The sequence below is a fragment of the Rhizophagus irregularis genome, chromosome 3 (genome assembly GCF_026210795.1).
Source record: "Rhizophagus irregularis chromosome 3, complete sequence".
Lineage (NCBI taxonomy): Eukaryota > Fungi > Glomeromycota > Glomeromycetes > Glomerales > Glomeraceae > Rhizophagus > Rhizophagus irregularis.
Genome location: NC_089431.1, coordinates 4848143 through 4865791, shown reverse-complemented (window position 1 = coordinate 4865791; position 17649 = coordinate 4848143). Strand labels below are relative to the sequence as shown.

General features: G+C 20.3%; 2 protein-coding genes across 2 annotated transcripts; one reads left to right on the top strand and one right to left on the bottom strand.

Annotated features, from left to right (window-relative positions):
- Positions 1–3117: 3117 nt before the first annotated feature.
- OCT59_021192 (uncharacterized protein) lies at positions 3118–4653 on the bottom strand (the record flags this gene model as incomplete). The annotated part of the gene is made up of 5 exons (XM_025327557.1): positions 3118–3453; positions 3542–4062; positions 4141–4258; positions 4333–4416; positions 4609–4653. The coding sequence occupies 5 exons, from the start codon at positions 4651–4653 to the stop codon at positions 3118–3120; spliced, it is 1104 nt and encodes a 367-aa protein (XP_025170667.1).
- Positions 4654–15280: 10627 nt separating this feature from the next.
- On the top strand, positions 15281–17233 carry OCT59_021191 (uncharacterized protein; the record flags this gene model as incomplete). The annotated part of the gene is made up of 7 exons (XM_066149692.1): positions 15281–15283; positions 15472–15478; positions 15729–15762; positions 15833–16082; positions 16150–16261; positions 16706–17035; positions 17118–17233. The coding sequence occupies 7 exons, from the start codon at positions 15281–15283 to the stop codon at positions 17231–17233; spliced, it is 852 nt and encodes a 283-aa protein (XP_065990575.1).
- Between the last annotated feature and the right edge of the window lie 416 nt (positions 17234–17649).

The window sequence follows — 17649 nt, the reverse complement described above, 5'->3', positions numbered from 1 at the left end:
AAATTCCATAAATCTGTAAAAGTTTCATGTTTATAAATAATTTCAAGAATACTGGTTGGATTTTGACGTAAGAATTCAATTTGATGTTCAACCAAATATTCCTGAATATAAGTAATCAATGAATGAATATTAAGTTCATCCACTGCGATCAATAAGTTCAATACATTAGGACCTTGTAAATTTTTCAATTCAATATCTCCATAATAAATGAATCTATAAACATAATTTTAATACAAATTAATGATTAATAATTTATTTAAAAATATAAAAAAAAATTAAAAATTACCATAAAAATATAGTATTACCTAAGAATGATATCAAACAAATGTGGTTTAATATTTTGTTTTTTTAAAATAAATTTCCCATTTACTTTTTTTGCCCATTCATTGGACAATGCGGCACGAAAATATTGTGATCTAACGATTAAAATATTTGAATGAGCATGAATTTCTTTAACATTTGGTTCTTCTCCTGCATATATAATAACATCATATCCTATTTCAGTTTCAAAAAGTTTCTTATAATCATCGGATAACTCGGCCAAAAATTTCGAAAACATTTTTTGAAAGAAAAAAAAAGAAAAGAAAAGAAATAGTGAAAACAGTAAGAACAAAATTTTTTTAGATATAAAAATGTATAAATTATACTGGTGGTATTCCGTTACAAAGAAACGGGATAAAGAAAAATTATTATATATGGTGATATATTACACAAATTAATAATCGACGCAGGGGTATCAAACAATTAATAAACGTGATGGCGCACGGATAATTTTTTGTGTATCAGGTTGAAGTAACCGTCTAAGTTAATTTTAAATAAAAAAGGAATATTTATAATAGGGTATTTATTTGGGAAATTTCTTAAAACATTATCCTTAAATTGTGACAATTTGTTTTTGCAAAAATTGTTAAAGTTTTTTTTTTTTTAAAAAAAAATTATCGTTATAAAAGAAATTCTTTAAATTATGCTAAAAATACATGATACTTATATTTTAAAATATACTTAAAATACGCTTAAAATTTTTAAAAATTAAGGGACGAATCGCTTAAAAATTAGTTAATACCTTTTTTACTGGATCATCTCATCATGTGATATTATACGTAATAGTGGAGCAGTAATCTCGCACCCGTGATAAAAATTTTTAGCATCGTCTCTAAATTAATTTGGGACAAAAGGTTATGCATTAACTTTGTAAAAAATAAAAATAAAAAATTCTTACTGTAACAAAAATTTATTTTATATTTATTAAATATTTAAATTATTATGTTTTAAAATTTTTTCTTTTTAAATACAGTACTTTAGTTAATTAATTTTACTATGTATTTAATATTTTTTTTTGACATAATATTATAATATAAATTGAAACACAAAATAAAGTGTCTTTGGCATTTTTTTTAAATAATAAATAAAAAATAATATTTTTAAAACTTTAATATTGCAAATAAATAAATATTTATATATTTTATTTTATAAAATTGCGTATTAAAAAACTATAAATAATTAGTAAACATTAAAAAGAAGTATGTTAATAAACACTTAGAACATAAATTTTTATATACATAAGCTTCTTCTGCTTGCAATTGAGTAAAAAACGCGAAAAAAGTTAAGTTCGAACGAAAAAAAACACAAGTTCGAACTTGAAAAAAAACATTTTCATAAATCCCGGTACATCTTAATTTTGAGGCTAATAAACACGTGGTAAAAATAGTAAACTATTTTTATCACGGGTGCGGGATTACTGCTCGTAATGAGTGTCAATCATGACTAAGAATGCAGAGTTTGAAGTCGCTAAAGTTTCAAAGTCTTCGAGGAACGTAAGATTCCGACCGTAAATTTCTAGTTTCAAATGATTTATTTTTGAACCATTTGACCAAAAATAAGTTAATTTTGGTTCTAATTTAGTTTTTAAACCTTTATTTAGTTTTAGTTTAGCTTTTTTTTTTATCTTTATATTTGTATGGTTCCCACCAGTTTTATGTATATATCCCATAGTACGAGTTTTTAAAACAATTTCCTTAGCCAAAAGAGTTAGTACTGTATACTGTTTTTTTGTTCATTAAAAAAGTTTGTATAATAAAGAACATGAAATTCCAAAAAAAATTTTTTTATTAATAACGAAGCCCGTAAACTTAATTATAGATTTACCGATCATTTTCTCCTGTTGAATGCAGAACTATCACTTAACTTAAATTGCAACTTTACGTATATTTTAAGTATTTTAAGTGTAAATTTTTTAAATTTTTTACACCTTAAAAATGTATTTGAATTATATTTAAAATTGCAATTTTAAGTATAATTTAAAGGAGTATCACTGTTGGTTATTTTCTTCTTACCAGAATTAGGTAGAATTTTGGGCAGAATTAAAAATGACATGAAACTCCGCCCGCTAATATTTGCTAATGCTGGTGCCGTGAAGATCGCCGCGCGGTGATTTTTTAACATTTTCTAATTTAAGCATATTTTAAAATCTTGAGTATATTTTAAGTCCATTTAACGATAAGCACATTTAAGTATATATATATTTTTTTCATAGGGTATATATAGGCTTAATCAAAGAAGAATTTCTAACAAATGATAATAAAGATAAATTTTAAGTCTGTTTATATTCTTCAGTTTACTTAGAGCACAATGTAACTCGAGTGCACGTGTTCATAATTCTGTCATAATGTCAGTCTAGAGAAAGACCATAGTGCGGAGTATGCTAAAGTTAATTGGCCCGCATTATTGCTTTGATTCGAGTCCATTACTCTTTGAATTAAAATACTCAGTTGAATTGTCCAAACTAGAAACCAAGCTTATACATTTTATATACTCATACTGTCCAGAAGTTCCAGGAGGCAACCAGAAAGACCATATTGATATAATATTAAAGAATCCAAAAATAAAGAGAATGTTATAAAAAACAAAAAAATAATAATAATCAAATGATCAGTCAATTATTATATTCGTCTTGAGTAATAGTGATTCATATATTTTAACGGCTTATATTGTGAAACAACTACACTATTTCAAATTCATAAGATAGCAATAAAAGAAAATATATCATAATTTTATAATTAATTAATTGTAATTTATAAGTTGTTTATTATACAATTTTTAAGATTGTGTATAATCTCTTCATGTTGTGTGCATCTTTATAAAATTGTTAAGAATATTTACTACCGCTAAAGCATATAACGAAGTTGAATCCATTTCTCCTTGTGACATTAATAGAGTAGAATTATATTCCTCTTGATTTATTTGATGGAAAATAACAGGCGGATAATCATTGCGGATGAGATATAGTGCCATAATTAAACGACCAACATGTCCATTGGCAGTACTAAATGGATGAATATGATGAAAGGCAGAAAGTATACGACACGCAAACATAATAGGGTGAATCTTATCAGGAATACCATAATTTATAAATAGTAAAAGACTTCTCATCAATGCAGGTACTTCAATGGGAAACTACACGAATTATAAAAGTATGAAATCAATTAAATCAATTACAATAAAATATTAATAAATAAAAAAAACTTAAATAGTTAAAACTTACTGGATGAATTACATCATTAGAAATACATGAATCTACACTCAATTTACGAAATTTTCCACTATGTAGAATAAACTCTCTTTGAAATTTATCCTCACAAAAATCATAATCATTTAATTGGACATTCTCCATTGGTGTACCTTTTAAAAGAATTTGATGAATTCTTTTTATTTCGTCAAAATCAATTTTTTTCTTTGTCACATACAAAGTATTATAAAGATAATAAGTTGCAATTAGATGATTCCGGATTTCAATAACTTTATTTTCTTCTTTATCAGAAAGAGAGCTTGGTGCAGGTAATGGTATATTCCAATTTGTCATAATATTATCAAAATTATAATTTTTTTTCAGTGAATTCCAAATTTTTTGCGTATCTATTATCCCTAATTTATTTCCTTCCAATGCACAACTTTGTTGTGTAAAACTAGCAGTCATACTTTGTAAAAAGTTTGCAGCTGTAACTTTCTTAGAGTCTTTGAATGCATCAATTTCTTTCAATACATCAGCATATTTTGATCGAAATTCTTTTGAATGAAAAAAAAAAAATTAAATTGATTAATTAGTCAAAATTAAAACAAAATAAAAATATTTTTAGTTCATACCATAATCCTTTTCTCGCCATTCAAATGGACCAAAATAATTTTCCCAGACCTTTCCGGATCTGATAAGTTTAGCCCAATCAAGTTTCTCTTTATGATAAATCATAAGTGGTGAGTAAATCTGTTAAGTTAAACGAGTAAAGAACTGATTATTTGCTATATGTTATTTGATAATAATTTAAAAAATAAAATTACTTTATTTAACACAGCAAGTCTTTTCTCTACGTGTGATGCGACAATATTATATCTTGTTGATGAGAATGGGCGTAATGAGCGTAACTGAAATTTTTTAGAGCCATTAATGAAAAAAGAGTTTGTCAATAGAGAGTTATTTAACATAATTATGAAAATCGTACAGTAAATCTAAGAAATGATTAAAGAATAGATAATCTAAGATCATTTAATTACTTTTTTGTAGTCATAACAAGTGATGACTAATTCATAAATGAATCATTCTGTAATGATAATTACTTCATGACCTATACCTGGTACTAATGATGGTAAATCAATAGTCATACAAAATTGCAATGGAACGATGTATCATCATCATGCGTAACTCGTGGTATCCTTTATACATAATGATTATCAGGTATCCATTATCCGTTATCTGAGTATCCAATCCGAATTTATCCAGATAACATATACTTCTGCCCTTACTATGATAGTTTTATAGCAGTTTTTAGCACATAGAATACCTTCTGCTGATAAGAAATAGTATAAGATAAAAAGAGTAGTAAATATTTATGTTTCCTTTAAAAATCTATATTATATTCTAATTTTTGAGAAATTGATCATTTCTAAATTAAGCCACTTTTCGTTTGATTTGGATGTTGTTCAAGTATCAATTTAGAAATGCACATGAATGTTTTTCTGCTATCATATCTCCATTTTATTATGATCGGCCATTCATTTCATAGTATAATCTGTGTCATCAGTAAATATGTGAAATTATTTTACATGTTTAAATACATCTTTGCCTCAACTTACGATAAAATGGTATGATTCTGAAATTATGTCTATCGATGGATAAAAAAAAATACTTTCAGAAACTTGTTGAGTGGAAAATTAGTGGATTCCCCTAATAACAAATGTAGTTTGTATTCACTAATCTATTTTTATCTCACTCAATCTAACAACGTGATTACTTTAAATTCCTTATAAAAATAAAAATAAAAAATTCTAAATGCTTATTAAAAAGCTTATGAACTCTATCATTATTAGTATAAACCACAATCAGCAGCGCTTACTATGTATGCGACGTCCCATTTCTTTCACTTTTAACATCATTGTAACCATCTGTAGTTTAATGTTTTTATACCAGCCACTGAAGGCAAATTTTTGAATATTTGTTAGTTTTAAAATACAGCGACTTAATTTATTTAATTAAATGTATATTGTATATGAGGTTCTAATATGGGAGCAAATTGATTCTCATTATTTTCCGAACGCGTGTTATTATATCTGATTTTATTAAGCTAAATTCATGAGTAATTTAACATTATGAATATTCTTTTTAATTTTAATTTTAATTTATTTATTGTAAAGCTTGGCAGGAGGATAATATTTAAGGTAAATCAGAATTTGTTTTTGATAATGAGAACGAAAATAGCTGTTACCAAATAAATGGATTAACAAAAGATTTGAAATTGTGTAAGCATCAGAATTCAGAAATCAATAAAACACCATAAACTCTATGATATCTTTGTGAAAACAATACTAGCGATCATTGGTCTTGTATAATGATCATTAGTGTTTTTCAGAAACTTGTTATTTTAAAACAAGCATTTTTTTTTCTTTTATATACAATATTATGTGTTTGATTTTCGTGCTTATGTATGATTATATTGTAATCTTAATAATTATAACAAATGTAATCATAGTTGTCCAGAGTAGTGCTTCGATCCAGATGAAAACTGTCGTCCGGATTACACAAAAAAAATCCAGGTTTTATCCGGATTGATCTGGATTCTTTATCCGGGTCAAAAAATCCAGATAGAAACTGAAATCCAGATTAGATTTACAACTGATCGGCAATAATTCTGGCCAGAATTCATAACGCCGGCCAGAATTACAAATTTGGCCAAAATTATCTAGGACCGCGAAATTTTCATAATTCCAATTTTATTCAATACTTTTTTTTAATCTTCTTTCTTCGTCACCTCCCTTTAAAAAGAAATTTTTTTTCGTCACTCTCCTTTAAAAAAATTTTTTTTTTGATTTTATAGTATTGTCTCAGACTATTGTTTAGCATATTAACTAATTATGAAATTTTGGATGAACAAGATATTTTTATATACAGCTAAAGATTACTATATTGATGTGTTGGGTTAGTAAGGCAATTTTTAAAATGTTAAAAAGGATTTGTTTCTTCTTACAAAAATTAAAGAATCATTTGAATCAAATTATAATGCTAAGATTTTAATTTTTAAAAAAAGTTGTTATAATTATATAAATTTTATAATATTTCAATTTTTTGTAATTTGTTCTAAATAATTTTTCATTTAAAAATAATAATATTATTTCATAGTAAAAAAATAATAATAATTTTTTTTCTTTTGAATGTTTGAATGTGAAAAATGATTCTCTGTTTAGTAAATTATTACATTTTAAACTTCAGTTAATCAACATGTGATGTAAGTATTTTTGGTGTTTTCACTTTTCAGTATTTAAAATGTTTGTCTATGGTCGCAGTTTAATGAAAAAAATATATACTTATTTCTATAAATAATTTGTAAACCTTATTATATTATTATTATATAAAGTTACGGTGCTATGCAAAAAAAATAAATGATTCAATAATGGTGTAGTTAGCCAAAAAATTCAGCCGAAGGCATAGTAAATTTTTGGCTTACAACATCCAGCCAAAAAAAATTCATGTTGATCTTGAATATTTTATTGGTTCAACAACTACTATTTTTAGCTGAATATTTCAGCTAAATACACTTTTTTAAATAATAGTATAGTTAGCCAAAATATCCAAATAGCAGTCAATGTGAAATAATGAAAAATTTTATTTATTATAGGAAACAAGAAGTATATAACATTACTATACTTATTTTTGGACGGTGCATTATCTTTAATTAAATAAAACTACAAAATATTTGTTATTTTTAATTCATTTATTTCTGTCCAATCATATTTCAATATTAGATTTTTAGTAATTTAATTGTAAAAATGAAATTTTATTAATATTTAATTGTTCTTTAAATTAATGAATAGTTTATTTAACTATTAAAACTATATATAAAAACTAGTGTACTTTTGGATATAGTGAGTGAGTTTATTTTTGAAAGTATACTAATAAATTAATAAAAGATTTTTTTATAACAATAGATTGTGTTAGTGAGATTTATAAAAAAATTTAATGAGATTTTTTTTTAATAATAGTTTGGTATAAAAAAATTTTCTATGATTTTTTTTAATAACAATATATTGGTAATAAACAATTAACTTATTAACTGAAGTTAATAATTGTTTTTAGTAAGATTTTTTTTATAGTTCACAGTAACACTAATATTACTGATAAGTAATATAAATAAAACAATAGATTACATTTAATAAGGTTAATAAAAAAATTTTCCAAGATTTTTTTAATGGTATAGTACAATAGATAGATATAATAAAATTTTCTGAGATTTATATTAATAACAATAGGTATGCTAAATTTTTGGTGATTATTTTTTTTTTAATAACAATAATAGATTGGTATTATAATACAATGGATGGTATAGTACAATGGATTGATTTAATAAAATTTTTTGTGTTTTTTTTTAATAACAATAGATTGGTAATAGACAATAAAAAATGTTGCAAAAACATTAAAAACTGAACTGATAATGAATTGGCAAATCATATTGGTTTTCAATTACTAGTCGCAGTAATACCAATCTATTGTTATTAAAAAAAAGTCACCAAAAATTTTATCATACCTATTGTTGTTAAAATAAATCCCAAGAAATTTTATACCTAGTATCTTTTGTACTATACCAATTAATTTGTCATAAAAAATTCCAGAAACTGATCTATTGTATTAATAAAAAATCTTAGAAAATTCTTTATATCTATCCATTATAAGTTATAACATACCAATCTGTTGTTATCAAAAAATTTTTTATATTGATCTAATGACTCTATTGTTAAAAAAAAGTTCAGAAAATATATTTATATCAATCTATTATTAAAAAAAAAATTCAGAAAATTTTTTTATATCTATTCATTGTACTATACCAATCTATTGTTAAAAAAATCTCAAATTTTTTTTATATATCTTAATCTATTTTATTAAAGTTTATTAAGTTATCTATTACCTATTAGTAGTATTAGTATTACTGGAAAAAATTTTACTAAAAAACAATTATTAACTTAATAAGTTAATGATTGTTATTACCAATTTATTGTTATTAAAAAAATCACAAAAATCTTGTTAAATAAATCTATTGTACTATGATACCAATCTATTGTTTAATATTAAAAAAAAATCACCAAAAATGTTATCATACCTATTGTTATTAAAATAAATTCCAGAAAATTTTATTATATCTATCTATTGTACTATACCATTATATTATTAAAAAAAAAAATCCTAGAAAATTTTTTTATACCAAACTATTATTAAAAAAAAGTCTCATTAAATTTTTTTATAAATCTCACTAAACACAATCTATTGTTTATAAAAAAATCTTTTATTAATTTATTAGTATACTTTTACAAAAGTACACTATTTTTTTTGATTTTTAGCTAACAAAAACGTCAAGTATGACGTTTTTAGCTAATAAAAATCATTTTCCCTTGATTTTTAATAACAAAAACGTCAAGTCTGACGTTTTTAGCTAATAAAAATCATTTTTCCCTTGATTTTTAATAACAAAAACGTCAAGTCTGACGTTTTTAGCTAATAAAAATCATTTTCCCTTGATTTTTAATAACAAAAACGTCAAGTCTGACGTTCTTAGCTGATAAAAATCATTTTCCCTTGATTTTTAATAACAAAAACGTCAAGTCTGACGTTCTTAGCTAATAAAAATCATTTTTCCTTGATTTTTAATAACAAAAACGTCAAGTCTGACGTTCTTAGCTAATAAAAATCAAATTTTCTTGATTTTTAATAACAAAAACGTCAAGTCTGACGTTCTTAGCTAATAAAAATCAAAAAAAAATGATTTTTTAATCACAAAAACGTCAAGTCTGACGTTTTTGATTAAAAAAATCATTTTTTTTTGATTTTTTAATCACAAAAACGTCAAGTCTGACGTTTTTGATTAAAAAAATCATTTTTTTTGATTTTTTAATCACAGAAACGTCAAGTTGATTAAAAAAATCAATTATTTTGACGTTTTTTATTAAAAAAAATCAATTATTTTTGATTTTTCAATCACAAAAACGTCAAGTCTGACGTTTTGATTAAAAAAAATTAATTTTTTTTGATTTTTCAATCACAAAAACGTCAAGTCTGACGTTTTGATTAAAAAAAATCAATTTTTTTTTGATTTTTCAATCACAAAAACGTCAAATTTTTGACGTTTTTGATTAAAAAAAAATTTTTTTTTTTTCACATTTTAATAAAAAATGATCAACATACTATTTCATGATCTGTCAAATTAACATTCTTTTTGAGCAGCACAGTTAAACTCAGCGCAAAAAGTTTCCATAGTGAATGTTCACTTTCTCTGTACATGTACATGTACTGTACATGTTCATGTTCATGTTCATGTTCATGTTCATGTACATGTACAAGTACAATAATAATATAAAGATTAACTGGAGACTTTTTTACCAAAAAGGCAATTTTTTTCGTATCCACGGCAACTGTGCATGTGGTGATTTTTAAAAATGGAATGGGAAAATTTTGGCGAAAATCTGGTCAAAATGGGATGATCGACTAAAATTTTTTCCCCTTAAAGATAAAAATTACCAGAAAATCTTATCTTTGGGTTAATGAATGATAATCATTTCATTGGTGCTTAATAATTAAATGATTAATCAGTTACTGCGATTTTTGTAATAATTGATTTACATTCCGGACTTCCGGTTTATTTGTCATATATGCAATGATGTACTTGTGATCAACATTTTTGCACATAATGTATTTTGCATTAAAGGCGCTTAATAATAAAAAAAAAAAGAAAAAAAGATATTTACTTTAACTTTTCCGGTTGGGGAGAATTTGAGATTTTGATATAGTAATTTAAAGAATTTTGATATAGTAATGGACAAATGTATTAAAGGTATATCAAACAAGCTGAAATATTAAGTTTTTATTTATAAACAATTCATGTTTAATATTTTACATAATTCAACTAATTATATTCTTAATTTAAATAACTAGATTGTAAGTAATATATATAATTTACAAGTAAATACTTTTATATTATCTTTATATTTAACTAATTAATAATTAATAATACTACAGGGTGTAAGTTATATGATATCTATATTTATATTATTTATATAATTTAACTAATTTCATTATTTAAAAAATTATTAATTAATATAGATGGTAAGTTATTTATTTGATTCTATTATTACTATATTTACATATAATTTAAACTAACTAATTTCTTTATTTAATAGATTGTAAGTTATAAGTTATTTATTTAATTCTATTATTACTTATTGTTATAATATTTACATATAATTTAAACTAACTAATTTCTTTATTTAAAAATTATTTTGTAATTTATTTTAGTTGGCAAGTTATAAGTTATTTATTTAATTCTATTATTACTTATTGTTATAATATTTACATATAATTTAAACTAACTAATTTCTTTATTTAAAAAATTATTAAATAATATAGGGAGTAAGTTATATATTTAATTCTATTATTACTTATTGTTATAATATTTACATATAATTTAATCTAACTAATTTCTTTATTTAAAAAATTATTAAATAATATAGGGAGTAAGTTATTTACTTAATTCTATTATTACTTATTGTTATAATATTTACATATAATTTAAACTAACTACTTTTATTTAATAGATTGTAAGTTATAAGTTATTTATTTAATTCTATTATTACTTATTGTTATAATATTTACATATAATTTAAACTAACTAATTTCTTTATTTAAAAAATTATTAAATAATATAGGGAGTAAGTTATTTATTTAATTCTATTATTACTTATTGTTATAATATTTACATATAATTTAAACTAACTAATTTCTTTATTTAAAAATTATTTTGTAATTTATTTTAGTTGGCAAGTTATAAGTTATTCATTTAATTCTATTATTACTTATTGTTATAATATTTACATATAATTTAAACTAACTAATTTCTTTATTTAAAAAATTATTAAATAATATAGAGAGTAAGTTATTTATTTAATTCTATTATTACTTATTGTTATAATATTTACATATAATTTAAACTAACTAATTTCTTTATTTAATAGATTGTAAGTTATAAGTTATTTATTTAATTCTATTATTACTTATTGTTATAATATTTACATATAATTAAAACTAACTAATTTCTTTATTTAAAAAATTATTAAATAATATAGGGAGTAAGTTATTTATTTAATTCTATTATTACTTATTGTTATAATATTTACATATAATTTAAACTAACTAATTTCTTTATTTAAAAATTATTTTGTAATTTATTTTAGTTGGCAAGTTATAAGTTATTCATTTAATTCTATTATTACTTATTGTTATAATATTTACATATAATTTAAACTAACTAATTTCTTTATTTAAAAAATTATTAAATAATATAGAGAGTAAGTTATTTATTTAATTCTATTATTACTTATTGTTATAATATTTACATATAATTTAAACTAACTAATTTCTTTATTTAAAAAATTATTAAATAATATAGGGAGTAAGTTATTTATTTAATTCTATTATTACTTATTGTTATAATATTTACATATAATTTAAACTAACTAATTTCTTTATTTAAAAAATTATTAAATAATATAGAGAGTAAGTTATTTACTTAATTCTATTATTACTTATTGTTATAATATTTACATATAATTTAAACTAACTAATTTCTTTATTTAATAGATTGTAAGTTATAAGTTATTTATTTAATTCTATTATTACTTATTGTTATAATATTTACATATAATTTAAACTAACTAATTTCTTTATTTAATAGGATTGTAAGTTATAAGTTATTTATTTAATTCTATTATTACTTATTGTTATAATATTTACATATAATTTAAACTAACTAATTTCTTTATTTAAAAAATTATTAAATAATATAGGGAGTAAGTTATTTATTTAATTCTATTATTACTTATTGTTATAATATTTACATATAATTTAAACTAACTAATTTCTTTATTTAAAAATTATTTTGTAATTTATTTTAGTTGGCAAGTTATAAGTTATTCATTTAATTCTATTATTACTTATTGTTATAATATTTACATATAATTTAAACTAACTAATTTCTTTATTTAAAAAATTATTAAATAATATAGAGAGTAAGTTATTTATTTAATTCTATTATTACTTATTGTTATAATATTTACATATAATTTAAACTAACTACTTTTTATTTAAAAAATTATTAAATAATATAGGGAGTAAGTTATTTATTTAATTCTATTATTACTTATTGTTATAATATTTACATATAATTTAAACTAACTAATTTCTTTATTTAAAAAATTATTAAATAATATAGAGAGTAAGTTATTTACTTAATTCTATTATTACTTATTGTTATAATATTTACATATAATTTAAACTAACTAATTTCTTTATTTAAAAAATTATTAAATAATATAGAGAGTAAGTTATTTATTTAATTCTATTATTACTTATTGTTATAATATTTACATATAATTTAAACTAACTAATTTCTTTATTTAATAGATTGTAAGTTATGTTATTATTTTAATTCTATTATTACTTATTGTTATAATATTTACATATAATTTAAACTAACTAATTTCTTTATTTAAAAAATTATTAAATAATATAGGGAGGTTATTTATTTAATTCTATTATTACTTATTGTTATAATATTTACATATAATTTAAACTAACTAATTTCTTTATTTAAAAATTATTTTGTAATTTATTTTAGTTGGCAAGTTATAAGTTATTCATTTAATTCTATTATTACTGCATGTTATATATTTACATATAATTTAAACTAACTAATTTCTTTATTTAAAAATTATTAAATAATATAGAGAGTAAGTTATTTATTTAATTCTATTATTGTTTATTGTTATAATATTTACATATAATTTAAACTGGTCTAATTTCTTTATTTAAAAATTATTAAATAATATAGGGAGTAAGTTATTTATTTAATTCTATTATTACTTATTGTTATAATATTTACATATAATTTAAACTTAACTAATTTCTTTATTTAAAAAATTATTAAATAATATAGAGAGTAAGTTATTTACTTAATTCTATTATTACTTATTGTTATAATATTTACATATAATTTAAACTAACTAATTTCTTTATTTAATAGATTGTAAGTTATAAGTTATTTATTTAATTCTATTATTACTTATTGTTATAATATTTACATATAATTTAAACTAACTAATTTCTTTATTTAATAGATTGTAAGTTATAAGTTATTTATTTAATTCTATTATTACTTATTGTTATAATATTTACATATAATTTAAACTAACTAATTTCTTTATTTAAAAAATTATTAAATAATATAGGGAGTAAGTTATTTATTTAATTCTATTATTACTTATTGTTATAATATTTACATATAATTTAAACTAACTAATTTCTTTATTTAAAAATTATTTTGTAATTTATTTTAGTTGGCAAGTTATAAGTTATTCATTTAATTCTATTATTACTTATTGTTATAATATTTACATATAATTTAAACTAACTAATTTCTTTATTTAAAATATTAAATAATATAGAGAGTAAGTTATTTATTTAATTCTATTATTACTTATTGTTATAATATTTACATATAATTTAAACTAACTAATTTCTTTATTTAAAAAATTATTAAATAATATAGGGAGTAAGTTATTTATTTAATTCTATTATTACTTATTGTTATAATATTTACATATAATTTAAACTAACTAATTTCTTTATTTAAAAAATTATTAAATAATATAGAGAGTAAGTTATTTACTTAATTCTATTATTGCTTATTGCTATAATATTTAGCATATAATTTAAACTAACTAATTTCTTTATTTAATAGATTGTAAGTTATAAGTTATTTATTTAATTCTATTATTACTTATTACATAATATTTACATATAATTTAAACTAACTAATTTCTTTATTAATAGATTGTAAGTTTATAAGTTGCTTTATTTAATTCTATTATTACTTATTGTTATAATATTTACATATAATTTAAACTAAATTTAATTTCTTTTATTTAAAAAAATATTAAATAATATAGGGAAGTAAGTTATTTATTTAATTCTATTATTACTTATTGTTATAATATTTACATATAATTTAAACTAACTAATTTCTTTATTTAAAAATTATTTTGTAATTTATTTTAGTTAGCAAGTTATAAGTTATTCATTTAATTCTATTATTACTTATTGTTATAATATTTACATATAATTTAAACTAACTAATTTCTTTATTTAAAAAATTATTAAATAATATAGAGAGTAAAAGTTATTTATTTAATTCTATTATTACTTATTGTTATAATATTTACATATAATTTAAACTAACTAATTTCTTTATTTAAAAAATTATTAAATAATATAGGGAGTAAGTTATTTATTTAATTCTATTATTACTTATTGTTATAATATTTACATATAATTTAAACTAACTAATTTCTTTATTTAAAAATACATAAATAATATAGAGAGTAAGTTATTTATTTAATTCTATTATTACTTATTGTTATAATATTTACATATAATTTAAACTAACTAATTTCTTTATTTAAAATTATTTTGTAATTTATTTTAGTTGGCAAGTTATAAGTTATTCATTTAATTCTATTATTACTTATTGTTATAATATTTACATATAATTTAAACTAACTAATTTCTTTATTTAAAAAATTATTAAATAATATAGAGAGTAAGTTATTTATTTAATTCTATTATTACTTATTGTTATAATATTTACATATAATTTAAACTAACTAATTTCTTTATTTAAAAAATTATTAAATAATATAGATGGTAAGTTATTTATTTAATTCTATTATTACTTATTGTTATAATATTTACATATAATTTAAACTAACTAATTTTTTTATTTAAAAAATTATTAAATAATATAGGGAGTAAGTTATTTACTTAATTCTATTATTACTTATTGTTATAATATTTACATATAATTTAAACTAACTAATTTCTTTATTTAATAGATTGTAAGTTATAAGTTATTTATTTAATTCTATTATTACTTATTGTTATAATATTTACATATAATTTAAACTAACTAATTTCTTTATTTAAAATTGTTTATGATCTAGCTTGTAAGTATCTCTAAAGTTATATATTTTATATAATATTTATTTGTTAACTGAATTCATTCTTTTATTTGAAAAATATCTGTCACTTTAGTCAGTAAGTTGTAAATCGTAAATCATAGGTTATTATATGTATTTATCTAAAAATTAAGGCTTGTATTCATTAAATTCCTATTTAAATTTAGAGTAAGTAATAATTTATATGTATAAATTATAATCAATCTATAATAATAAATTTAATTAATTAAATTTATAGATTTGGGAAAAGTGGTAATACAATTATAGACGATTTTATTCTTGAAAAAGGATTAAGATGGTTTCCTTATAACAAATTTAAAAATGTTGAATATTTTAATGAAGGAGGATTTGGTACTATATACAAAGCTATTTGGTTAAAGAATAATAGAAATGGAGAAGATGAAGAAGATGATGATGAAGAAGATGAAGAAGTAATTCTTAAATGTCACAAGAATTTAAATGAAGATTTAAATGAATTTTTGAAAGAAGTATGATAGTATATTATTTTCTATTTTTAATTTATTTATATTAATAAATTATTATTATTTTTTATAGTGGGAATATCATACAAGTGTTTTAAGTTCAGAAGATATTATAGAATTTTATGGATTCACAGAAGATCCAAATACATCAAAATATATGGTAGTAATGTATTATGCAAATAAAGGTAACTTAAGAGAAAATTTAACAAGAATAGTTGTAAATAATTGGAGTCAAAAATTATATATGTTGTACGAAATTATTTCTGGACTTAATAATATACATGAAGAAAAACTTATTCATTGTGATTTTCATGATGGTAATATTTTAAATCATAATGTTGAGAATAAGGATAAAATTTATATTAGTGATTTAGGATTATGTCAACCCGTAAAATCGTTTTTGAAAAAGTATGATATTTATGGTGTTATACCATTTATGGCACCTGAAGTTTTGAGAGGCAAATCTTATACTCCAGCTAGTGATATATATAGTTTTTCTATGATTATGTGGGAATTTACATCTGGAATACCACCATTTAATAATAGAGCACATGATATTCATCTTAGTTTAAGTATTTGTAAAGGTGAACGTCCTGAAATTATTGAAAATACTCCACAATGTTATGTAGATTTAATGAAAAAATGTTGGAATGAAGATCCACTAAAAAGACCATCTTCTAAAGAAGTATTTGAAATTATTGAAAAATGGAATTTTCTCCCATATAAAGTGAAAGTTGAAGATATTAATGAAGAATTAAAAAGCAACATTATGGAATTTATAAATGCACCAATTGGGCATAAAAATCTTGCTACTAGATCTCATCCTAAAGCTTGTTTTAAAAGTCGTTTACTTGATTTTACTAGTAAAAAATTGAATGAAATTCTTGAAAGTGAAAAAGCATATCATGCAAGTCATTCAGAATTGAATGATTGTTTAATCAGAGATTCGAGGTCATTAGGTATATACTATAATATATAAAAAAAATTAATCTTGCAAATTATTTATATGAAATTAATTTATTTATTTAATTATTAAAACAGACGAGAGTACTAGTAAAAAGTTGAATGAAATTCCTGAAAGTGAAGATTCACAAGCTAGTGTAAAAGCAAATGAAATGCTAGTAAGTGAAGATTTGAATGATTATATATATAATTAAGGGTCTGGGGTTATTAGGTATGTATTATATATATAAAAGTATTAATCTTGCAAATTATTTATGTGAAATTAATTTTATTTAATAATTTTTTATTTAGATATTAAAGCAGATAAAAATTAACCAATCATTGTTCGTTTTTAAAAAAATTTATAGTTTTTTTAAGTGATATTTTACATTACAACATTCAAAGAAATTGTTTTTTTTATTTTATTCTTTTTAAATTTATTTAAACACTAAGGCTAGAGTAGTGAAATATTTTACAAGTTTCTTAGTTTGTAATTTAGATAATTCTTTTTTTTTAGCTTATATTCACGTTTTTTTATTATACTTAGAATTATTTGAACACTAAGATTAGAGTAGAAAATATTTTACAAGTTTCTTAGTTTGTAATTTAAATAAATCTTTTTTTTATAACT